Genomic DNA, 27,314 nt, shown 5'->3' on the forward strand with positions numbered 1-27,314 from the left:
AAAGAAGGCCAGTTTTATTGCTTCTTTAATCAGGACAACAGTTTTCAGCTGTGCTAACATAATTGCAAAATGGTTTTCTAATGATCAATTAGACTTTAAAAATGATAAACTTGGATTAGCTAACACAATGTGCCATTGGAACACAGGAGTGATGGCTGCTGATAATGGGCCTCTGTACGTCTATGTAGATATTCCATTAAAGATCTGCCGTTTCCAGCTACAATAGTCATTTACAACAATAGCACTGTCTACACTGTATTTCTGATCAATTTGATGTTATTTTAATGGACAGACATTTATTTTTTTTCAAAAACAAGGACATTTCTAAGTGACCCCAAAACATTGAAAGGTAGTGTAGCCCAGTGGTTAGTGTTGGACTAATAACCAAAAGGTTGAAAGATCAAATCCCCGAGCTGACAAGGTACAAATCTGTTGTTCTGCCCCTGAACAAGGCAGTTAACCCACTGTTCCTAGGCTGTAATTGAAAATAAGAATTTGTTATTAACTGACTTGCCTAGTTAAATAAAGGTAAAATAAAGATATAACATGCTGTATGCTCCTATCTATCCAGCCTCATTATCCTACTCAATAGGATATATATTTTTTAACTCTATTAATTCCAGACCTTATTTATTCTGATGGTGATGGCCTTTCCATGGCCTCTTTGTTGACTGTGAATGAGGCTGTTTAGGATGACGGTCACATATAGCTCAAGGTAATTGAGCTAATAATCATAGTAGAGACATGTAATCTAGAGGTCCTGTCTGTCAGTTACTGTGTGATTGATTGATTGCTGATGTGAGATGATGGATGTGCTCTGGCATTAACCCTAGTGACAGTCTGAGTCAGTCCCAGCCAGGCTCATTGTCTCTTAACCATGGCATGTGTCCCAAATGGCCCTCCTATTCCCTATTTAGTGCACTATTTTTGACCAGGGCCAATAGGGCTGTGCACTATATAGGGAATCTGGTGCCATTTGGGTCGCAGGCCCATCTCTGCGAGTTTAAAGCCGTCGATATGACATCATTAGAGCAGAAAGGAGCTGTGGCCGTAGATCACGGCTGTGACTGCTAAACATTTTGTCACAGTGGTTTGATAATGACTGCTTGAATGTGGAGGTCAGGGGTAAAGAGATATTAACATATGTAAGGCACAGAGGTTGAAGGAAGATAGTGGTAATATATATATATATATATATATACATGTATAAAATGTATTTTTAATTTTTACAATGGACGTGTAAAACTACATGTAAATAGGCTACGTTACATTTGACTGAAATTAGGCAACATGAAAGGTGTCAGATATATATATTTGTTTTAATCTAAACGAATCAGGCCTGTTCATTCACGCTCTATATAAGATGCCATCTGCTTAGCGACTTCACTCTCATGTTATTTTTATGGATATGGATAGGATATCAATAAATGCAAGCATTGTCCGAAAAACAGACAGAAATGGATTATTGTCCTTTTGACTCAGATTCTCCTTTAACACTATGACTCCTCCCATCTGTCTGTAGCGATCTGCCAACCTTCTGACCTGCCTATTGATTACTACACAACATTGATAACGTAATTGAAATGATGCCCCCGCCTTGGAGGCTTTTTCTGCTCTGCCCCTCAGTGTGGCCATTACCAGGGGTCGTGACCTTTGACCCCTCCCTCTTCCATCTTACTGGGTCCCATAAGAGGGCTCTGGGCCTAATTCAATAATGGGGGGGGGGGGGGGGATCGTCAGTGGAGGCCTTGCCAGGAGGAGAAGGGGGTGACACCCCTCCTCTCCTCCTCTCCACAGGACTCTCACCACCCCCTCGTCTTCTCTCCTCCACTCCTCTGCTAACCTCCTCTCCCCAGTACCTCTCAACACCCACCCCACCCCCTCCTTTCCTCTCCTCTCCCCAGGACTCTTACCACCCACCCTCCCCATCCCACTCCTCCCTCAGGGCACTTAGGGCCTGGGACCAGCTGTGCCGTGAGCAGAATCATTGGGATCCATCTTTTTAATTCTGCTTTATTACTCCCACTATCAATATTGTTATTGTTTAAAGTGGCCCCAGCCCTGGCTCTGGCCTGGCTCTGACTGACTGATGTCCTGGTGGGGTGCCTCTCTTTAATAATGAATGTGAGGATGTGGTGCTAGCAGTAGGGGGCGAGGAGGAGCGGGTGGAAGTATAGGGCTGATGGAGAGTGTGCGAGTGGAAGAGTGTGCGTGCGTGCGTGTGTGCGTGTGTGTGTGTGTGTGTGTCGGCGGGGTATGCAGGGTGTGATGGTGAGATGGGTAGTGGAGTAATAGGGGAGCCTGGAATTCTGAATAATTCACTGCTCCTTGCGGCTCCTGGCGGCAGCCATTGACATTTGGGGAACTGAATGTCTGCGCTGTATGAATTTGTGGTCGAGTAAATTAGATACTTTACAGGTACAGGCCTTAGAGAGCTGAGAGCCCGGCCAGGCAACCAGCCAGCCAGGCAGCCAGCCAGGCAGCCAGCCAGGCAGCCAGCCAGGCAGCCAGCCAGGCAGCCAGCCAGCCAGGCAGAGACCTGTGGCATAGCCACTACACTAACAGACGGCAGGATATCTGCTCAGCTTATTAGGCCTGATAATGGGACTGTAAATGGGGGTTGCATCCCAAAAATGGCACCCCATTCCCTATATAGGGAATAGGGTGGCAGTTGGGATGCAGCTGGGATATATGGCTAGAAAGGCACCTAGACGGAGAAGCCGTCCAAAATAGCCAGAAATCCTCCCATACTAAATCATACACCAGATGTCAAATAATATTACATTTCTTTTCATATACTGTAAGTAATGTATGGCAACATACCATCTCTTAGGCCCATTTTAAATCCAATAGCTTTAATTCTGCTGGTAGGGTGCTAGTGACTGCCGGCCTATTTCTCTGGTGGTTCAGTATAGGCTTTGCTAGAGAGCCATTGAGTGCGAGGTCAAATGCATGCATACTCTCGTAGCCTCGAGTGGACACTTCCATCCTTTCACATGCAAATCTCCCATCTGATCTCTTTGCATTAAGTGCACTATAATTGCTTCGTTTGTCTGATTATTCTTAGCTTCGACCCAAATGGCACTCATTCCCTTCATAGTGCACTACTTTTGGCCAGAGCCCTATTGGTCCTGGTCAAAAAGTAGTGCACTATATAGGGAATAGGGTGCTATTTGGGACACGAGCAGTCTGATTATGTGGCCCTGGCAGTGAAAGATGGCCTCGCGCATACTCTAGAGAACCAGATTCAGACAATCTAAATCTCATTCCCCATTCGTTGGTCTGCATCAGAAGGTAAAATTGCAAACCTCTTGAAATGTGAGATGAGGCTAACCAGAGACTGTATGTATTTCATATGCTTGTTGGCTTCACTAAGGAGCAAGGCAGCACATTCTCCATTAACACAGAAAGGAAATAATTACTTTTACCATCCCAGGTATTCCTTTTAGTAATGAACTCCCGCTCAGAATTCTTCATTCCCCCATCCTGTCCCTGCTTTTCTGCTACTGTAACGATGGCACTACTGGATTCAACACATTTGTGTTTCTCAAATGAGCTGCCAACCGGCAGGCGGGCATTCCAGAGTTCCAGGAAGGAGAGAAGGAAAGAACAGCTGAAGGATGAAATAGTAAAAAATCGGGCACGGCACGGCGTCTGCAGTAAAGGGAAAGTTACACTGTCTGGCGAAGTTGTGAGTTAATAGAGGGTCAAGCAGCTGTGTGGTGAGCTGAGCGCAGACGGACCTGGCAAGGGAGCCGCGTTGGAGGTAGAGAAGCTCTCGAGAGATCATTTCCTCTGAGATGAATATGGGCTGCGACCAAGAAACCAAGGAATGAAGAAACCAAGGAAGGAAGAAACCAAGGGATGGAATAACCAAGGGCGCCTAGGAGCCAAGGAACTTGAAGGACCTGCTGAAACCAATTCCTTTCTTCTCTCCTCTATTCTCAGCCCCAATTGCTTCTCTTCCTCCCTCTCGTTACAGCTTGCTAAAGCCATTAGCTTGGCCCGATCCCTCTCTCTCCTGAGTTTACGCTCTCTCATTTAGCAAGCAGTTAAAACTTCAGCAAAACTTGGCATCCTGTTTCGTCCTCGGCGCTCATGGCATCCACACACACACACACACACACACACACACACACACACACACAAACACACACACGCCAGGCGTTCCAGGCATCCAGACTTGCCGCTAGATCCTCTCGGCTCCCCATTGTCTAAGTGCTGATGGTTGCCTAGCCAACCTTCCGGAAACTTCTCCTTCTGTCTCTAGTGTGCTGCTGTTGAGTGGTATTTACCACAACCTGCGATGGTGGTGACTTTTAATTTCACCATCTTAAAGGGATACTTAGGGATTTTGACAATGAGGCCCTTTAATCTACTCCCCCAGAGTCAGATGAAATTGTGGATACCATTTTTATGTTTGTATCCAGTACAAAGGAAGTCATAAGTAGTTTCGCAAGCTAATGCTAGCTAGCGTTAGCGCAATGACTGACCTATACACTCTTAAAAATAATGGAGCAAGTTGGAACCAAATACGGTTCTAGAGAGCAATGCCATAGGAGAAGCATTTTAGGTTCTCTGAAGAACGATAAATGAGATGGTTCTTTGAAGACCCATACAAAAGTCCAAAACCAGAAAAGTGAGGTCCTAAGTAAAGACGTCATTTAAATTCAATTCTCTAAGACGATACAGCACATATTTCATAAGGCTTTCTTTTGAAGGCCTAGTTTTAACCTAATACAGTGGCCTAAAACTCATAGTTTAGAGACCACTTCAGACCTGCAAGTCACAGTTTGATGGCTTGCAAAGTGATGTGTAATTCCTATTGAAATGCAGCCAGAGTGGGGATATCCAACATTTTAAATGTTTATTCCCCCACAACCTGCATTCAGAATGACTGCCAGGGTTGGGAAGACGAAGATATGGCACTATCTTAAACTTAAACTATCTTGGAATAGTTAAAAAAGTGTATGTTATTTATATTTGAGTAGCATTAGATTAATGAATCACTCAATATACATGCAAAAACATAGATATTGAAACAAACAATTGTAAAAATCAACCTGCAATAGAGCATGCTGGGAAATATGATAATGACGGCCGTGGTTTTGGTTCAACTCTGGTTATTATCACCAACACAGGCGTTCTTTTACACCACTGAGTGTTAATTTAAATCTTTATGGTGTCATTTTAACTCTTGACTAAACACTAGAAATGTTACACTGAAAAATCTACACTATTTAACACTGGCAAAGTAGCTGTGTGCTATGAAAGGGACACATCTGCAGGCTTCCATACATTTCAAGAACCCTTTAGAATTCTGAAGAACCATAGATGCCACGCCAAGAACCCCACACTTAACTCAAAGGGTCTTTATCGGGCAAGAGTTCTCCAGGGAACCGAGCTGAAGAAGAACCATTTAAGAACATTTCTGTTTTTCAGTCCTTAGATCAGGTATTTGGGTAGTCATCTCTATAAAGCAGTTTAATAGCGTCTGGTGTTATACAGAAGGCCTAAGCAGCTTAAATATGCTCACTTTCCCTGTAGCCTTTAGAGTGTCAGGTTAGCTGATATCTCATAAAACCAGTCTTGAAAGCCTGATGGCCTCATAAAAACTGAGCTGAGGCCTTTTTAGGTGAACACATCTCCCTGAAGCCTTCACACCTTATGTATTTACCACTGTATCTCTCCTGACCCCATATTGGAAGCATTTATTAGATGCCCTTACTACCACACCACATATAGCTATTATATATCAAGAGCATATATTTCATCAGACAGATACAGTCATGACTCTTGCGAGCGTGCGTGTGTGTGCGTGCGTGTGTGTGCGTGCGTGTGGGCGTGTGTGGTCGTGTGTGCGTGTGCGTGTGTGGGCGCGTGTGTGCACGCCTGTGTGTGTGCCTGTATGTGTATGCAGACCCTCTGATTCTTTGTGTGATTAGTACGTCCTAATCATTTGCATGCAGAGAGAGAGAGAGCTGTGTCTCAAAGCCGAGAAAGCGTCAGCAGAGAGCCCAGCTCTGAGCTCCGAGCCCTGCATATGGTGCTGTGAATACATTACACACTCCTGACGCGGTCTCATCTATTCTCTCAGAGTTAGGGTGCCTCACGATCAATAGTGCTGGATTACAGTGCTTAACATCAAAGTTCATCTTTCTCTTTCTAGAGGACTCAGCTGTCAGTCATGGGCTCTACTCTACTCTATACTCTCTACATGACTCACTTCTTTTGCCAGTGAAATAAAGTTCAGGAAAAGTTGCTGGTGTTGGCTGTTCAGAAAGTTATCTTGTATGAAGCAATGCCATCCATTTTAATTTCTTGCTCTGCTTTGCAATGCTTTTCGGACACACTCTGTACTCGTAAGGTGGTATAATCGTCTTTCCCAACAACAATTCGAATATGCAATTTCGGTCTAAGAATAGCTACGTTTCTTTTTAGATCCATGGCATTTTCATTTAACACACATGATGTCATTTAACACACACGGTTTCATTTAACACACACGATTTCATTTAACACACACGGTTTCATTTAACACTCATGATTTCATTGAACATACATGATTTCATTTAACACACATGATTTCATTTAACATACATGATTTCATGTAACACTCATGATTTCATTTAACATACATGATTTCATTTAACACACATGATTTCATTTAACATACATGATTTCATGTAACACTCATGATTTCATTTAACATACATGATTTCATTTAACACACATGATTTCATTTAACATACATGATTTCATGTAACACTCATGATTTCATTTAACATACATGATTTCATTTAACACACACGATTTCATTTAACATACATGATTTCATGTAACACTCATGATTTCATTTAACATACATGATTTCATTTAACACACATGATTTCAGTTAACACGATTTCATTTAACACACACGATTTCATTTAACACTCATGATTTCATTTAACACTTAAGATTTCTCTGTTTTCAGAGAACTCTGCTGTCAAATAGATTCTAATTTAGTTACAGTGTATTGTATTGATATAGACATACTGAAATGAATGAGGTGAAAGATCCAGGATCCTAACATATTGCACAAATTGGATTTGGAACATATCACACGAATTGCTCCATTCTTAACATATCACACAAAATGGATGATGTTGTGCACAAAAAAACGGGGACCCGTTATGGCTCGTGAGCACCACTTTAAAAACTACTGCCTGAAATTATACAAAGGTTTGAGAGTGTATCTTTAACTAACTGAATGACAGGGAATGCATTTTCTTAGAACACATACACATGCTGTTGACTTTGAGTAGTATGTTGTGCAGTTTATGTACTGAACCTTCATTGTCATGCTTCAGAGAAATTCTCACCTTTTTTTTCATATCGGATGTACTTACTGTGCCTTGAGGTTAGCGTGATATCACCAACTGCAACAGAACAAGGCCTTTCATAGTTTCTCTGAAACTTTTTTTGTGAGAGAGAAGCTTCTACATCAAATGGACAGTGAAGTGAATCTAGTCCTGCATGTCCTTTAGGCTGAATCAGTGGTAATGTTATGAGATGTTGGCAGGGTGAGTTAAATAATTGATCGAGATCCCGACTGGATCTGCTGAATGTCTTATTCTCTTACCGGAACGGTCTGGCTGACATTCTGGAACTGGGTCAAGGTCTCATTTAGCCTTCTGTCCACAATTATGCAACGGGTGGGTCTAATCGTGAATGCTGATTGGTTAAAACTGCGTTCCAGCCGGTGTCTATTCCACAAGTTACCACCGGCAATGATATTAAAATGTCTATTTACTCTGTTCTATCTGACTGCGCAATCCACTATCTCATCATCCCAGCCAAGCAATTTATAAACTTGATCTCCACTATAAAAATAATCTAGACTTTATCGCACATTTATTTTAGACTAACATTTGTTTTCAACAGTGGAGATTTGAATAAAGTGCAAGTGCTGGTTGAGTGTTTATTTTTATATTTTTGGGGGGCGGGCGTCGAGGTGAGGAGGAGGATTGTTTAAAAGGGAATGTTTCAGATCTTTTCAGAAGGGGGACTGTTGTCCTAGCTTCAGGGGGAAGCTGGTTCCATCATTGGGGTGCCAGGACAGAGAAAAGCTTGGAGCTGCCCTCCCGTAGGGGTGGAAGGGCTATAAGGCCTGAGGTGGCAGAACGGAGGGCTCGGGTTGGAGTGTAGGGTTTGAGCATAGCCTGAAGGTAGGAAGGGGCAGTTCCTCTTCCTATTCCGTAGGTAAGCGCCATGGTTTGTACTGGATGGATGCCAAGAAGTGTGCGGAGGAGCACGGTGACATGAGAGAACTTGGGAAGGTTGAAAACCAGGCGGGCTGCTGCGTTCTGGATAAGTTGCTGGGGTTTGATGGCACAAGCGGGGAACCCAACCAACAGCGAGTTGCAGTAGTCCAGACGGGAGAGAACAAGTGCCTGGATTAGGACCTGTGGCGTCTCCTGTATGAGGTAGAGTCATACTCTACGGATGTTGTAGAGCATGAACCTGCAGGAGCGGGTCATTGCTTTGATGTTTGCAGAGAACGACAGGGCGTTGTCCAGAGTCACTCCAAGGTTCTTTGCACCCATCCGACATTGTGGAGTTGTCAACCGTGATGAAGAGGTCTTTAACACGAAGTGCAGCTAGTTTGCAGTCTTTCCAGCTTCAGTTTGAAGTGATTGTATTTGCTGTGTTGTTGGCTAGCTCCTCTGAACAACAGTGTCCTGATGAGTAAGCACATTTTCTATGCCAGGCGGAATCACGCCTCATTAGCTCATTGTTATGGATGTATCCAGATAAATGTCACTAGAAAACAGCTTAAACGAATGCAAATGCAGTTCTGGATGTACTTTTTGACACTTGTCTGTACATTACCCGTAGTTGACTAGCTAGCAAGCAATGGATAAGAACATTGCCAGCCAGTATAGCAATGGAACATATAGAACGAACGACTGGGTCGCCTCTATAGATACAGAACAAAAAGACTGAATGACTGGGTCGCGTCTACCTGGTAGAACAAACGACCAGCCATCTTGGGTAGCAACCCTAGATTTGTGTCGGGACTATATCTTGTGGAAGGATGAAATAGCATAAATAAATTCATCAAAATAACCTTTTTTAATGAAAATATGTCAATCATAATGTGAATATGTTGGTAACCTGTTGTATAAAAGTGATAATGCCCTCGAAGCCGGTGTTTGGAGGATATAATTATTGGCATGGTTTGCCGGCCATCGACTTTGTCTCGGGCCTAGCAACACCCGTGCCAATATCCTCCAAACACCGGCTTCGAGGGCATTATCACTTAAGCGTTGCACATCCTCTTGCTATAAGAGGTGACGCCTGTTCTCTTTCTACAGGGATATTTGTATTGTTCAGTCACTTTGGGGCAGCTGCCACAAAGGACACACACTTGGAGACAAAAGCTGTTTCTGTTCTGTTCGGTCTTATTCCCTTTACACAGGGATTTACAACATGCCAGTGTGACAAGTGGACATTGCACAGAGGGCGTAGAAAATGTTCTCATCCCAACAAGACAGCTGTAACTCTGTTTCCCTTGTACGCTTTCACAGGCTGACAGTCCCCCTTCAGAGAGAAAGAGAGAGTGTATATTAGAGAGAGAGAAAGGAATTGGCTAAAATAAAGGAAGGTTTATTTTTTTTTACGATGTGTGTCATGGGGACAGCCCTAGTCCTGATGAAAGTGGGCAGGGGGGAGAAACAGAAGGGTACTGGTCCATATGTGCCTTTTGATTGTGTGTGGGTGCACTGTGCAGGTGCATAGGCCTACGTCTCTGTGAGGGTCTTGGGGTGACTGTGCTCTCCCTGATCCCCCGTTTCTTTCCTTTATCCCTATCTGCTCTTTATTCTTGATGAGGGCCCTCCAGCTCTCCACCGGGTCCCCCATGGCGAGGCGTTTCTTCTGGCCTCACAATAGGACCCGAGCCCAGGCACATGCACACACGGGGCGCTGAGCCTCACCCCCCCCCCCCACCCCCTTCCAAACGACCCCACTCCCTATCATACCCTCTTACCCTCGCTAATCAGACCGCCACGTTCCCCAGTCACGCTGCTGGTCCATGCAGGCACTTTTGTGGGCGGCCTCTTTGGTCCCTCTCCACATGGGCTATACAGGCTACTGTGTAGCCCAAAGGGGTGATAAGCCCCCTACCACCAACCAGCCCTCACCCAACACACACCCCCCACCCTGCCATCGCCCTTAGTAGGACTTCGTCCCAAATGGCACCCTATTCCCTAGGCAGTGCACTACTTTTGACAAGAACCTTATCGGCCCTGGTTTAAAGTAGTGCACTAAATAGGGAATAGGCTGCCATTTGGGACGTAACCTAGGACTGATAGAATAGTTCTCAGCAGGAGTGGGGTAGGGTGCAGAGGGCTGCGAACTGTGTCGGGACATCAGTGACATTGGTACATGGATGAAGTCACTTTTTCACAAATTCAGGGTATTATCGCCTGTAATAACCCTTTGTCTGTCCAGGCAGGTTGCAGCTGTTACTCACTGGCCTGGATGAGCTGCTGAGCTGGGCTGGGGAAGCAGGAGGCCAACACACTGGCTGATATTCAAAGAGAGAGATGGAGGGGAGAGAAAGTTGGAGGGGAAAAAGAGAGAGTTGGAGGGTAGAGAGATAGTTGGAGGGGAGGAGCGAGAGAGAGAGGAATAGATTGAATAGTGGGAGGTACAGAGAGAGCATGTGTGATAGTCATACAGGGTCAGTCACATGAAATTTGATTGCCGCCAAACTCCGACAGATCGGCTGATATGCATTGATTTCCTTTGAAGAGTATAAAAAGGAAAAAATGGAAAAATGTCTCTGAAATGACCAGCAGTTATGCTACTGATTTAATCTTTCCTTCTACGTCTCTGTAGATCTGTCGTCTAACGAAATCCTACCCCGTCTTCACAACCAATACAGCGGCTTTGAAAATGAATGAAAGTCTGCAGGGATGTGGAATAAATATGAGTTAAGCTTTGGATTGATGCAATATGGCTGAAGGCTAATGCAAGTCTCTGTTGTATATAGATATTGAGGTCTGTGCCAGAAATCAGATCAGTCTGATATTTTAGATAGATGTTCAATAGTACATAGGATCAGATAAGGAATAACAGCCTCTGTGATTTAAAGTCATATTATAAATAGCCCTAGAACCAACAGTTTAGTATATTTTTAAAGTGTTGAATCTCCGGGTTCCTTATCAAACAGGCATCTTTCAGGACTTCTACAGTACTATGCCAGTCCAATTTAGGACCCAATAGGACCCTTGGGAGTGTTGCACCAGAGATGGAAGAGGAAGCGAGACACCCCACTCGCTGTTTATTGCAGGTTCAATGAAAGTCAATATTTATTTTCGGTAGTATCAATTACCCCGCCGAAGACATTCTTTAAAAAAAAGTATACTCGGTCAAAACAAACTTGATATGAGCAAATAAAATGAATAGAATAGAAAGGAAAGTTTTACGTCTTCCCAAGTCGGAGGGTGGTTTTAACCTTCCAGACTTGGAGTCGTGTCAACTCGCTGCCCAAGGCTTTTACTTCAGGCATATACATAGTTAAATGCTCTAAAGAGGGACAGTGGGCTGTTGTATTGAAGATGCACATGATCATCCCCATAATCTTTTTACCTGTCTATTTTCAAAGGATACAGCTAAGAGCATGAACAACTTCCTCGTTAAGAACACTATAACAATATGGAAGAAAATGAAATGCATTCTACAAGAACCAATATCACTCCATGAAACACAACCCTATGGATTAATTCTTGGATAGCTTTTCAGAATTTGCCGATAAATTGGAAAACTAAAGGCACAGAAACCATAAATAACTTGGTAACAGTAAATGCATGTATTTCCATTACAGAATTAAAAAGTCATTTTGTACTGACCATTGTAAAGTTATTTCAAATACATGCAAATTCAAAGTTTCATATCACGAAATTTCGATTTTGAAATCTTTTGGACAACCTTGAGGGAATCTTATTTGACTCAGAAAAGGATGTTCATATGATCGGTAAGATATACAAAACCTTGCAGAGAACATATACAACTGACGATCTCTTAGAGAAAAATATCAACTATTGGAATCAAGACTTAAAAATAACTGATGTTGGAGCAAAACTAACCAAATCCAATGAACAAAAATGAACCCTTAATCCAGTCACCGGTGCATCAAGCTAAGTGATATATACAGAAATGTGTTTTTTTGTTGAATTGGATGCGTCTCAATCCACCACATCTGCCGATGTTGCACTTCCGCATCTGCGTTGAAAGGTGGCAGAGCGAGAGCTGTTTTTCGTCAGATCATGAGACTTCACAAAAATGTCTGATCTTAATTTATCCACCATCTTTGATCCTAACACTGGCATGGGTTTATGGGAAGATTGCATCTAACCTAAACCTACCATTATATTATGTCCGTCTGGCAGCTGACAAATCCTCCCAGATCAAAGGATCACTGTTACGCGACTAAGCACCGTATAGGACTAACCTCAACATACCATAACATACCAAGCCTGTGTCTGTGGGTCACCTCATAGAGAAAGGCATCTGCAAGCATCTCTCTCTCCCTTTCACTCCCTCTCTCTCCCTTTCACTCCCTCTCTCTCCCTCTCACTCCCTCTCTCTCGCTCTCTTTCTCGCTCTCTGTCTCCCTCTCTGTCACAGTGAATATGTTTAAAGATAAAACAAAGCTGTTTCATCCCATGCAGTGTAATAACTACTCTGTTGTGACTCTATCTATCCTTGTCTGTCTACGTTTTGTTACTCGTGTGTGATAACAGTGATCTCTTTAGTATGTGCATATTCCCAAATACATACTTTTTCTGCTGAGAAACTGCTTTCGCTGGGCTCTAAAGTATGCAGCAGAGTAGCTTTATTGAACAGCAAGAATGAGAGTGCGAGAGAGAGGAAATGTGTGAGGAGTTGGTGTGTGTGCATGTCAACCTGCCTGCTCTCTTTTTTTAGATAGGGCTAAAGAGAGAGAGCTAGATGCAGGCCTCGCTCTGACCTTTCAGCTAAAGGAACACACAGACAGATGTTGAGTGAGTCTCATTGTACTGGAGTGAATGAAGTCCGTAGGCAGGGTAAAGATTGTGCCATATGGATATTTAATTGATCTCCCCTGCTATTTCATTGGTGATTCACCAGTTGGTCTATTTTCCATTCATTCAATGGTAGAAGAACTGGGAAACAGATGGTGAAGAGTGACTATACCACGTCAAGTATTGAGAGAGAGACACGTACGCACACGCACACACACCCACATGAGGCACACAAGTTACAAAGCCTGCAACCTTTTCCACAATGCATAAACACAGGCCTTCTAGTAACAGTTCCCTCCATCCTTGCTCATTCATATTCCTCCAAACAGCTCTACCGTCCACCGGACGGCACATTCATCCTAATTGCCAGGACAGTCAACTGACGCAAATGGCTGGCAGGTTATTCTTTGTGAGAGCTCTTGTTTCATAGAGAGCCATTACAGACATTGTATACGTCCCAAATGACGCCCTATTCCTTATTTAGTGCACTACTACCCATTGGGCTCTGGTCAAAAGTAGTGCACAATTTAGTGAATAGAGTACCATTTAGGATGCATCCGTTGATTTATGCAGACAGAGGGTTATTTGTAAAGCAAGGACACCTGATGTGGATGGCAGCGAACAGCGACGATCATGCTGACTAATTGACTGTGGAGGGGCTGAATCATTCAGAGACTGAGTCCCAGCCAATGGCTGAATCCATCTTCTTTCTGAGGAAAGGGCACGTGCATATACGCATATACTGTACCCACACACCCACCCGCACGCACGCACGCACACACACACACACACACACACACACACACACACACACACACACACACACACACACACACACTTGTTGACTGCTGCTGTGGACATTAGCTAGCCTAGCCACTGATAACTGCCTCCACCCCAGTACCAGGGATTAACCCTGCATTTTAATATCGTTGTACTCAAGATTCACATAGTGTCCTCCAAGAATGTTTGAACCATGGATGGTGGATATGAGGATGGTGGATGTGGGTGGGGGGTGAACAGGAGAAGCCCTTAAGATAATCTAGATTGCATATAGACCCTTTGAACTGCCTTGACAAATTCACCACTCATTCTATCCCTCCCATACTAACAGCAGCCTCCACTCCGTGCTTCCAATTTCCATTTCTCAACGCTTTGAAATGTATTAAAGTTACATACTGCCATTTTTTAATTTGCCTTTTGATCTTGTCTCAACTCTGCCCCGCTCCTCTCCCTCCTTTCCTCTTCCTCTCTCTCACCCCTCTCAGCCGACATGAAGTCAGTGATAATAAAGGGCCATAGCTCTCAATTTTCACTGAATTAACACTGAAGGTGGGGGAGGGAGGGGGGAGGTCACACTAAGTGAAGATGTTGTTGTGTAGGATGGTTTATGGCCCAGGTTGTGGCCCTGGTGCGGGGTCCCAGCTTGCTCTCAGAGAAAGTAAGTAAGCATATTACATGCAGGGTCAGTCAAGGTCTGGAACCTTTTTTTATGTGAGGTATAGGAGGATTAACCTAGAAGCATAATGTGTGTTTGCGTTTGTATATCAACCTCCCTTTCAAACTTGGGTTCAACTAGTATTTGTTTTTTGATCAAATACTGTGAGCATTTGATTGAGCCTACCTGGAGTGCAAGAGAGGCGGGGTTTGCACTTGTAGAGACTATCTCTTTGGTTAAATTGCTCCAGGCAATCTCAGTCAAGCCCAGCTGAAGTATTTGGAATAAAACAAATACTAGTTGAACCCAGATCTACTCCCTCCCACCATTTCCACCATTGAGAATCTGTTATGCTTCCTCACATGCTACAGGCATGGGTGGCAGCTAGCTATACACGTCAACACCCAGATAATGTGTCATCACAGGTTTTTACAGGAGCTAAATGGTGAAATGTATTTTGTTTGCAGATGTGTTGTTTTCCCCTTCTCCACCGGTTTCGCGCTTTTAACCGTGCGTGTCTGACTGCAGCTGAGGCCCACTGTGTGACAGTAGCACCACAGGGACTGCCCGTCGTGGTTTGATTGTTCCATCAGTAAACAGTCTGATGAAAAGGAACAGATAGGAGCATAATGGAAGTATTTAGATAGTTGTCAATACATGGAGGTTCTACACAAAGAAACAAACACCCTTTCATTGGCTATGTAGAATACACAGAAAATAAATAAAAAATTCTTAACTCTGTTTTGTCTTAGCTAGGTAACGATAATGTGTTACCAATGCTACAGTGTTGATTGCGCAGTAGCTACCGGTAGTTTGACAAAACAGAATCCTATTCATAACAGTAGTCAAATCTCACAAGTCAATTATATTGGAAATGTACTCCCCAGCAATTACTCGGATAACTTTGCTAGTCTGCGTGAGGTAGAATTTGATTGGCAAATTGTATATGAAAATAATAAACTGTTTTGTCATTTAAATTAAACAGAAATGCAAAGTGTAGGCCTATCTTGTACTGGGAAGAGAAGGGGAAAGGAGGGCCTGTTAGCGGCATTGTACCCCAGCCTAAAGACATTAAACCTCACCGGCCAATTATCCATTTTAATACCCCTCATCCATACAGATGAACATAATGTATGCTCACACCAGCATCCATGTACATAAAACCATGAGCATCAAATGGGGTATAACTAATACAATTGATTTTAACGGTTGTGTGGAACAACAGAGAGATTGAAAGCGTTTCCGCTTTCAAGCAAGACGGCTTGCTTGTACTGCAGCAGGGTGCATACATCCAATTCAATTCAGCCTTTATGAGGTGCTATTTAGCTGTGTTTTAATGAAGGCTGATTGGCAATGCGTCCTAGTAGCCATTATCATCAGAAGGATGTGATTGCTGTAATCTGCAATTATGGGCCTAATTGTACTTCAGGATCCTCTGGGTTTAAATGAGCAATCAGGTCTTCTACTAGTGTACCACCTGTAATTGCCACCTTGGAGCGGAGTGGGGACGACAGCGTGACAGCTTGACAGCTACGGTGTCAAACCAACGTCCATCTTAAGTGCCCCTAGCTGCTCTTCTCTAGTTTTTCTTCCTTGCCTCCCTTTCTTTTCCTTCTCTTATTCTGTCTCTTCCCTTGCTCTCCCTCTGTTCCCTCTCTCTCCCTCTCTCACTTTCCATCTGTTCCTTTTTCGCTGGTTCTCCCTCCCCTCCATCTCTCTCTTTCTCCCCCCCTTCCCCCACCCGTCTCCAACCTCAACCCCCCTCTCCTCTATGGAATGTATAAACCGGGCCCTATTATCAAGCTGGTTGTCTTATCATAATTATCCCTAGTGTCAGACCCTGTTGGCGGAGATAAAAGGAGAGGCTGATTAACTGAGGGGAGAGTATTGATTCTTATTGACAGGCAGATTAACTGAAGGGAGAATATTGATTGTTATTGACAAGCTGATTCACTGAGGGGAGAGTATTGATTCCTATTGACAAGCTGATTAACAGGGGAGAATATTGGTTATTATTGACAAGCTGATTAACAGGGGAGAATATTGATTGTTATTGACAAGCTGACTAACTGAGGGGAGAGTATTGGTTCCTATTGACAGGCTGATTAACGGAGGGGAGAGTATTGGTTCCTATTGACAGGCTGATTAACGGAGGGGAGAGTATTGGTTCCTATTGACAGGCTGATTAACGGAGGGGAGAGCATTGGTTCCCAATTGGCAGGTTGATCAACGGAGGGGAGAGTATTGGTTTCTATTGGCAGGCTGATCAACGGAGGGGAGAGTATTGGTTCCTATTGACAGGCTGATCAACGGAGGGGAGAGTATTGGTTCCTATTGACAGGCTGATTAACAGAGGGGAGAGTATTGATTCCTATTGATAGGCTGATTAACTGAGGGGAGAGTATTGGTTCCTATTGACAGGCTGATTAACGGAGGGGAGAGTATTGGTTCCTATTGACAGGCTAATTAACGGAGGGGAGAGTATTGGTTCCCAATTGGCAGGCTGATCAACGGAGGGGAGAGTATTGGTTCCTATTGACAGGCTGATCAACGGAGGGGAGAGTATTGGTTCCTATTGACAGGCTGATTAACAGAGGGGAGAGTATTGGTTCCTATTGGCAGGCCTCTGAAAGCCAGTAATGAAAGGGATGCATACAAGTCTCCAACAGCAGCACTGTTTATTGACGACACTACCCCATAAAGACCAATACTATAGGCTCTTCTCCCAGTCTAAAAGGAACATGGATCACTCACAATGGTTCACAAGGGTATTTTTCTCTATGCCAAATGTACTGTACAGTATGAATGGATGGGGGGTTTGACAAGATATTAGTTCATTTGTTCTGTATGGAACACAATTTAGACAACATGTTTAATTCTAAAATGGTTGAAAATTATATTAATTGGGCCAGTAACCGAAAGGTCGCTGGTTTGAATACCCTAGCCGACACGATGAGAAATCTGTTGATGTGCCCTTGAGCAAGGCACGTAACCCTAATTTGCTCCAGGGGTGCCGTACTACTATGGCTGAACCTGTAAAACAATACAGTACACTTGCACCGATCCACATACGGGTAATAATGATGTCTGTACAGTTCACTGTGTGACTCTTTGTGACACCATTGTAAAACATGATATAATGCTGTTACTGGTCCGTGCTTATATTCCCCTTCTCCTCTTACTCTCTGTGTCCTCTTTGGTTCCGCAGCAACCGACTGGCGCCAAGTAACCATGACCGGATACGGCGTCTGAGGGTTGAGTTCCAGCAGGCCAGAGGAGAGGAGGACCCTGATGACCGACGGCGCACATACAGCTTCGAGCAGCCCTGGGTGAGTGTCTAACAACCTGCAGTATGGACCAGCGCATCAACCCCAACCACCAGCAAAACCCAACCCAGCTCAGTGCTTCACGGACCTCCACACTAACCTCAACCACCTAACCCAAACCAGCCAACAGCCTAACCTAACCCAACTCCCCAGTCCAACACTGCACGGACCTCCACACTAACCTCAACCACCTAACCCAAACCAGCCAACAGCCTAACCTAACCCAACTCCCCAGTCCAACACTGCACGGACCTCCACACTAACCTCAACCACCTAACCCAAACCAGCCAACAGCCTAACCTAACCCAACTCCCCAGTCCAACACTGCACGGACCTCCACACTAACCTCAACCACCTAACCCAAACCAGCCAACAGCCTAACCTAACCCAACTCCCCAGTCCAACACTGCACGGACCTCCACACTAACCTCAACCACCTAACCCAAACCAGCCAACAGCCTAACCTAACCCAACTCCCCAGTCCAACACTGCACGGACCTCCACACTAACCTCAACCACCTAAACCAAACCAGCCAACAGCCTAACCTAACCCAACTCCCCAGTCCAACACTGCACGGACCTCCACACTAACCTCCACCACCTAACCCAAACCAGCCAACAGCCTAACCTAACCCAACTCCCCAGTCCAACACTGCACGGACCTCCAAAATAACCCTAATTACCAGCCCAACCTAACCCAACACAACCCCTCTTCTCTGCCTGCCTGCTTACCGACCTACCTGACTACCTACCTGTCTGCCTACTCTGATGTAAACCTTACCAGGTTGACACTAGGACATGCTCATGCTCTACAATTTGAAAACTGATCCTGGACAACCTCAGTCATTTATTCTACTTAGGCGTCTCGTAACAGGCCTTTTTAACAGGACTTTACTTCTAATCCTCTGCTGTGACCTCAGACCTGGAAGTAATTACTAATTATTCAAATTCCCATCTTTCTCAGATATTCATTACTTTAAAAAAAATGAATCTATATTGGGAGGATGATGAAATGAAATAAGATGAGTTGACAGTGACAGTGAATATTAAGAATGTTGAGACAAATTGAGAGAGATCTTAAAATTCCTTCATTTCAATCTCTTCAGAGTTAATTAAGAATACTTTTTAATTAGATTCAAAGGGACGTTTTTCCTTGTTTTTCGCTCTTTGATTGATCTTATACTGCAGTGGGATTTGTTTGGGTTTTAATTGGCTAAATGTAATCAATGTCATTCCTTTGGTTATTTAGGTGTATGGCTTTACTTTTACTTCTCCTGCTGTGTGTGGAAAAAAATAACTGTTTCTATTTCTCCAATGTCAGTCACTGAAATGCAGTCAGTTCAATGTATTGCTGTGCCGATTCGTAATAAGAAACCGTTATTCATGTTTGCCATCCTTGCCATTTACAAAACAAATGTTCTTCAACGTGTGAATGTGTTTCTTCATGTAGCTCTCACACTGATTACAATGATAAGAGCTCTGACAATGTTTCCTTTGTCCGCCAGTGGTATCTTGATCTAACAACACAGAGTGTGCAAGTGGCACCCTATTCCTTATAGTGCAAGTACTTTTGACAAGAGCCCTATGGGAGAAATGGAGGCCAAATGGAGGTCCATCGGGCCCTGGTCAAAAGTAGTGCACTCTAGAAGGAATATGGTGCTATTTGGGGTGCGGACAGAATAATATACCCTGTCAGATCCAGCATGGTGGGAAGTGAGTCACCAGGTCAAAGGTCAAATAGCTGTGTATCTTTGCGATGTAATGGTTTGAGACAGACATAGCGGCTTGTGCTCCGACTTCCTGTGAAAAGATGACAGGCTAATCACCATTTGGAATAGAACCATTTCCTCAATTATGGGTCAGTGTATTGAACCCCGCTGGTTAAAATATTTGGCCTCCATTCTCTTCTCGTAGGAGCAACATTTCCCACCAGACATTTTCCGTCTTAACATCCCTAATTAGTGTTTAAAGTTGATTTGAGACAGAGCAATGCTATGACCATAGTGGCCATATATGCATTACACTCGTTGTCTAACGCTTTAAGTGGACCATTGTCTCTCCAGCAAGCCAGTTTGCATGCTCAGTTGTAACACCAGTCTCCTCACACATGCCATAATGCCCATAGGGCCTCTATTTACCATAGCTTTACAATAGCTTAGCCATAATGCCATAGAGTGGTCAAACGGCCTCTATTTACCATAGCTTTACAATAGTTTAGCCATAATGCCCATAGGGCCTCTATTTACCATAGCTTTACAATAGCTTAGCCATAATGCCATAGAGTGGTCAAACGGCCTCTATTTACCATATCTTTACAATAGTTTAGCCATAATGCCCATAGGGCCTCTATTTACCATAGCTTTACAATAGTTTAGCCATAATGTCTATAGAGTGGTCAAACGGCCTCTATTTACCATAGTTTTACAATAGTTTAGCCATAATGCCCATAGAGTGGTCTAACGGCCTCTATTTACCATATCTTTACAATAGTTTAGCCATAATGTCTATAGAGTGGTCAAACAGCCTCTATTTACCATAGTTTTACAATAGTTTAGCCATAATGCCCATAGAGTGGTCTAACGGCCTCTATTTACCATATCTTTACAATAGTTTAGCCATACTGCCCATAGAGGTCTAACGGCCTCTAATTACCATAGTTTTACAATAGTTTAGCCATAATGCCCATAGAGTGGTCTAACGGCCTCTATTTACCATATCTTTACAATAGTTTAGCCATAATGTCTATAGAGTGGTCAAACGGCCTCTATTTACCATAGTTTTACAATAGTTTAGCCATAATGCCCATAGAGTGGTCTAACGGCCTCTATTTACCATATCTTTACAATAGTTTAGCCATAATGTCTATAGAGTGGTCAAACAGCCTCTATTTACCATAGTTTTACAATAGTTTAGCCATAATGCCCATAGAGTGGTCAAACGGCCTCTATTTACCATAGTTTTACAATAGTTTAGCCATAATGCCCATAGGGCCTCTATTTACCATATCTTTACAATAGTTTAGCCATAATGTCTATAGAGTGGTCTAACGGCCTCTATTTACCATAGTTTTACAATAGTTTAGCCATAATGCCCATAGAGTGGTCTAACGGCCTCTATTTACCATATCTTTACAATAGTTTAGCCATAATGCCCATAGAGTGGTCAAACAGCCTCTATTTACCATAGTTTTACAATAGTTTAGCCATAATGCCCATAGAGTGGTCTAACGGCCTCTATTTACCATATCTTTACAATAGTTTAGCCATAATGCCCATAGAGTGGTCAAACAGCCTCTATTTACCATATCTTTACAATAGCTTAGCCATAATGCCCATAGGGCCTCTATTTACCATAGCTTTACAATAGTTTAGCCATAATGCCCATAGAGTGGTCTAACGGCCTCTATTTACCATATCTTTACAATAGCTTAGCCATAATGCCCATAGAGTGGTCAAACAGCCTCTATTTACCATAGCTTTACAATAGTTTAGCCATAATGCCCATAGAGTGGTCTAACGGCCTCTATTTACCATATCTTTACAGTAGCTTAGCCATAATGCCCATAGAGGTCTAACGGCCTCTATTTACCATATCTTTATAATAGCTTATCTTTAGTGTTAAAAAATAAGTCGAACGGTCTGTATTAATCATAGCTTAGCCTCAGTGTTTGCCTTATTGAATAATCAAAGCCAAGTAGCTTTGTTTAATCGTTTCACATTGTCTTCACTGGTATGCGAAGCGAAATAACATTTGACTATTTACGCAGATACTCAGTCTACATCCCAAACGGCACCCTATTCCCTATATAGTGTACTACTTTTGACCAGAGATAGTGTACTACTTTTGACATTATATAGGTAATAAGGTTCCATTTGGGATGTAGCCAGAGGCGTCTAAGGAAAAGAGGCCACGGAGAGCCTAATTGTTCCTGATTGTTTACACTGTTGAAAGTCTCCCAATGTTCCTCTGTAATAAGATATAGGCGGTCCCAGGAGTTATGGGGGCCTACTTTATTCATGTTACTCTTTTCATGTGTCGTTTTCATAGTAATGTAGAATCACACTGACAGAACGGGTTAAGTGAGACGGTAGGAGAGACGTTATTTGAACTTTGCTAAGGGATTCAATTGAAATCGTGTCATCTGGCAACAACACAAAACTACAACCAGGAAGGACATGAAACTCAAGGTTGAAATGATGTTAAAATATCAGTTATTTATGATAAAGAAAAAAGTATCCACATCCATACTAGACGTGTGTAATATGCAGCATGGCCTGCATGGTGTAGAATCTTTTGAAATATTGACACTCCATGTAAACAGTTGTAACCATAGACACATGGTGGTAGACATAATTGGTTGTAACTTAGAGTTGTGTGTGGGTTGTGGTCAGGGAAAAAAATGCTCTCTCTGTCTGTCCAAACCAACATGAGGACCTGATCAATGATAGGCCTCAGATTCAGACATAAACATCTAGAAATCACCTTTGCGTCCTCATTCACCCCCTGGCCCTGGTAAAACAAACTGTTGGAGTGTTAAGTTAACTTGTGAATGTAACTGTTTGTTTTGAGGTTGTGTTGCTTACTGAAATAAGCCCTAGTCAATCGTCGCTTCAGGCACTGATTTGCATGTTCCCATACCAGTCATACTAGCAAGACAGAGAGAGATAGTTATACACTGAATATAGAGAGGGAGAGAGAGATATATATACACTGTATATGGAGAGGGAGAGAGAGAGATTTACACTGTATATAGAGAGGGAGAGAGAGATAGATTTACACTGTATATAGAGAGAGATAGATTTACACTGTATATGGAGAGGGAGAGAGAGAGAGATTTACACTGTATATAGAGAGGGGGAGAGAGAGAGATATAAATACACTGTATATAGAGAGGGAAAGAGATAGATTTACACTGTATATAGAGAGGGAGAGAGAGAGAGATAGATATACACTGTATATGGAGAGGGAGAGAGAGAGATTTACACTGTATATAGAGAGGGAGAGAGAGAGAGATATACACTGAATATAGAGAGGGAGAGAGAGAGAGATATACACTGAATATAGAGAGGGAGAGAGAGAGAGATGTACACTGTATATAGAGAGGGAGAGAGAGCGATAGAGACAGACAGCCAGAGAGGAAGACAAACAGAAAGACAGACAGAGTGAGGAGATTTAGTGTGTTTTTAATGTTGTGTTACGGCGAGGGTTTAGCCCCAGCTCTCTCTCTCTTAAAGTGAACTGAGGTGGGTCTGCTCTCTCTCTCTCTCTCTCTCTCCCTGCAGAACCCAGCCTCAGACTCTATAGCGAGAATGTTCCGGTCAGAACTCTGACTCCTCCAGTCTTCTATAATAGAATAATGGTGGTAATGTACAGCCTGGCTGTCACACAACCTGAGCCAATACACACAATTAGCCCTCGTCTTGTATTCTCTCCCTCCCACATCGTAGGCCTAAGGTGCAGATTCCTTCTGAGAGGGGATTTCCAGATGTTCATCATAATAAACCACATGAATGTTCCACGAGGGCTGCCTCTCTGTTCTTAAGCAATAACATGTTATCTTTGTTGTTGGGTGGGATAGATGGGTTGTGTCCCAAAAGGCGCCCTATTCCCTATATTGCGCGCTATTTTTGACCAGAGCCCTATGGGCCCTAGGGAACAGGGTGCCATTTGAGCCTTGGAGAAGCATGTTCAGCATGAACACACAGAACAGGAGAGTGTTCCACCACTATACTGGTACTGGATCAAACTCTTATTCATGTGAATTCCTTTGGATTACAATGAATCCGCCCGTAACATACAAGGCTACAAACTCAGCCACCATAGAAGCAGTACAGTCAAGGGGAATCCAGGACATTCCTTGCCAATGCGGGAGGGAGAAACAGTATGTGTGTTGAACTGGTTATCGTGAAATCATGTGAAGCGTAAGCTCTTTGTAAGTGCAGTCACTTGACTTGGTCGAGGCCAGGGGCAAAGGGGTAAGACGGTTTCTAGTCATAATACAACTCTGTACTGTGTTCTGTGCCATTGCAATCAGCTACAAAGTTGCATTAACCCAAGCACAGCCACAGGGAGCAGTATAGGGATTCACTTTCTGTTGTGTGGTTGGTTGTGTGATAATGGCTACTCGCAGATAACACGGACAGACACTGCAATTCAGGGCCCTTGTCTTTATCATACTGCCATGGTTTACTTAGATACAAAATTGTGTTTCTGTTCTGAGATGTGATATAGTGCAGGGAGAGAGAGAGAGAGCGAGTGTCTTGGAGAGAGGGAACTCAAGGGGAACATTGGATTATGCATGTCCATTACTCCCTATGTAATAACATTTTCACCCCTATTCTCCAGTACATACAGTGGACTACTGCCAAGCGCAGTAAAATGTAGACCTATAGAATGAGCGCATATAATTCTATATCTAATTCTTTAGAGATGTACCAGCTCTTAAATGCCTTTTAAACGTCTCAGGAGGATACGTGCACATGGTCCTAATAACCAGGCGGGTCTGTTTTTGATGTACTTCCTATACGGAGGAGATACTTACTCTGAGATGTATTGAGGTGCTTAAAGTCTGAGATGTGGCGATAAAGAAAGCCACTTCCCATTTGTGTCCGTTCTCGGAGTTCTCTGGGCTGAGTAGAGGAAGTGGTGGACCACACGGAGCGCTCTGCGAACGGAGCTGTAGCCTGGGGGCGGCACACCCCTCCTCACCGCAAATGGACTAGCCCCGCTGTTAATAAATTGACAGGAATTGGATCTGTGTGAAACAATTTAAAGGGGGAGTGGCGTCATTATCCATTATCCAACTGTAGGTTTTATCCATCCCGGCCCAGGCTTAGCCTTGCCTTCTCTTTTCATACTATCTAGCCCTGTGGGCCCTGATCAAAAGTAGTGCACTATATAGGGAATAGGATGCCATTTGGGATACGCACTCTGTCTTTATGTGCACCAGTCAAGTACATTTGCAGGGACATGTGTTCCATATGGCTGTTTGAGTAAGGTGGAGTTGAGCGGAGCTCTTGAAGTCATTGTCTATGCTATGGGCTAAGCAGTATTTGGGTCCCAAATGACACCTTATTCCCTATATATAATGCACAACTTTTGAAAAAGGGTAGGGAGTAGGGTGCTGTTTGGGATAAAGACAGTGGTGGGGAAGGAGCCTTTCCTCACCCTCCTCTGATGGTCTAGATGGGGATGGGTGAGTCTATGATCACTATTAGACTGCGTTTCTGTGAGGTCGGAGGTCCAAGGCTCTCCCTCCCTTTCCATCTGTTTTCATGTTTCTTTATTTTTGATAGCTGCACATCATTTTCATAATTATGTCTCAATCACTCTCTCTCTCTCTCTCTCTCTCGCTGAATGTTCTTGTGTTTTAGCAGGTGGTATATTTTTCCTCGTGGACTTGACAGGCTAGGCTACATGCAACGTGGAGGGAAAAACATAAAGTATTGACATCCTTTTTCCCTGTTATTAAATCAAAAATGAACATGGACATCTTTTGATTTGATTTTGGCAAATGTAATGTTTTATATGGCATTGTATTCCCGCAGAACAGTGAATAATCAGATTCTCCTTCCTTGCTAATGTTATTACTCTGACTGATTCTGTCTCCCAGCCATTCCTCTTGCCTTCTTCCCTAACATGGCACCCTATTCCCTACATAGTGCACTACTTTTTACCAGAGCCCTATGGGCTGATGTCAAACGTAGTGCACTATATATGGAATAGGGTGACACTTGAGACAAAGCCATTCTCTTCTACGGTTAGACCTCAGCTCCCTACAATAAGAAACCTGAATACAGGAAATGTCAAGCCCTGGGCTGAATCCCATCCTCCATCCCCCATTGAAATGACATAAAAAGTTATTTCGGCGTGCCAAAACATTTTCTCACCCTCCGCTTTTAGGCCCAATAAACTCATTTCATGTTTCCCTTATGCCTAATCTGATATCAGTTTATGTTTTCAAGCATTTTTGAGTGGAGCGAGATGTGTTATTTCAGGGAAACCTGAAACATTAAGGTCAATTCATTTGACACACGTGTAATAGGTCCTGTGCAGCTCAATTGGTAGAGCATGGCAAGCGCCAGGGTTGTGGGTTCGATTCCCACAGGGGACCGGTACAAAAAAAGTATGAAAATGTAAGTCGCTCTGGATACGAGCGTACACTAAAATGTAATAGCATAATTATTTTTTACTTCCAAGGGCTTCGGGAGAGGTTGGCGCGATTTCTGTAATTGGCCTATTAGGTTGTTATTGCAGCTGTCAATGTGAAAATCTGCAGGAGACATTAGACATTTTAAAGAGGTTCTCTTGATGATACAGTACCCATACTGACAGCAATATCCCCTTCAGCCGCATATCCCTCAAAGCCTTTCATAGATAAATAAATAAATATGTTTTTTTTTTTAAATACTCAAGTCAACGGTTCTTCTGACACATCCTCCAAAGGTACAAGCATGTACATGCCTCTACTGCTAATTAGGTTGTCATGTTTTTAATCAGCTAGCTCATTAGTGATGTGTCTTGCGCTGTGAGCCTGCGAGTGCGTGTGATGATTATTCCATACCAACCATTCTGATGACTTCACACAACAAAGCCACAGAGCCACTTCCTCGTTTGGATCAGGCAATGGTAGTCAAGGTCACCAACTACCAGCTAAAGCATGCCAACAATGGCAACAGGTAATGGTGGCGCCATTATGGCTCTCCACTCCGGGTCAAGGATGTGTGGGCTAGTCTAATGACAGTATGAGCCTCCGCCAGGGTCAGAGGGGCAGGTGTTTGCTTCATTAACACCTACTACCATCCACCAACATCCTCCAACAAATAAACTCTTGAGAAACCTACCTTCCATCAACTTCTGGTCTTGATAATAGAAGTACGCAATGTCTTTTCTACTGGGCTTTATTAAGGGTTTGTGTATAATGTATCCAAAATCATTGTGTAAATGTGCTGTAAATATATTGTGTGTGTGTGTGTAAAGTGTACATGTACTGTGTGTAACCGGGATGTGTGTTTCAGGCTAACTCGGAGACCTATACCCTGACCGGACACCAATCTGTGTCTGTGGAGTCACAGGTGCAGAGACCGAGACAAGACAAGAGACGAGACTCATTTACACAGGCCCAAAGACAGTACAGTTCCCTGCCACGGTAAGATACACCATCTCTTTCTTTCCATCTCTCTCTCTCTCTCTTTCTTTCCATCTCTCTCTCTCTTTCTTTCCATCTCTCTCTCTCTCTCTCTCTCTCTCTCTCTCTCTCTCTCTCTCTCTCTCTCTCTCTCTCCCCCATCTATCTCCATCTCTCTCTCTCTCTCTCTCTCTCTCCCTCTCTCCCGCTCTCTCCCTCTCTCTCCCTCTCTATCTCCATCTCTCTCTCTCTCTCTCTCTCTCTCTCGCTCTCTCCCTCTCTCTCCCTCTCTATCTCTCTCTCTCTCTCTCTCTCTCTCTCTCTCTCCCCATCTATCTCCATCTCTCTCTCTCTCTCTCTTTCTTTCTTTC

The 27,314-nt window shown here is 43.5% G+C and overlaps 1 protein-coding gene across 4 annotated transcripts in view; it reads left to right on the forward strand.

Annotated features, from left to right (window-relative positions):
• The window catches only part of LOC110535542 (partitioning defective 3 homolog), a 546,846-nt gene that overhangs the window by 510,483 nt on the left and 9,049 nt on the right, over window positions 1-27,314 (forward strand). For all 4 annotated transcript variants that reach the window (XM_036935238.2, XM_036935240.2, XM_090189781.1 and 1 more), the window contains 2 exons: window positions 17,699-17,819; window positions 26,834-26,964. In XM_036935238.2, coding sequence (XP_036791133.2) covers window positions 17,699-17,819; window positions 26,834-26,964 — 252 coding nt within the window. The remainder of the gene's footprint in view (window positions 1-17,698; window positions 17,820-26,833; window positions 26,965-27,314) is intronic.

The sequence above is a fragment of the Oncorhynchus mykiss genome, chromosome 11 (genome assembly GCF_057628025.1).
Source record: "Oncorhynchus mykiss isolate SJ-2025 chromosome 11, ASM5762802v1, whole genome shotgun sequence".
In the NCBI taxonomy this organism is placed as follows: Eukaryota; Metazoa; Chordata; class Actinopteri; order Salmoniformes; family Salmonidae; genus Oncorhynchus; species Oncorhynchus mykiss.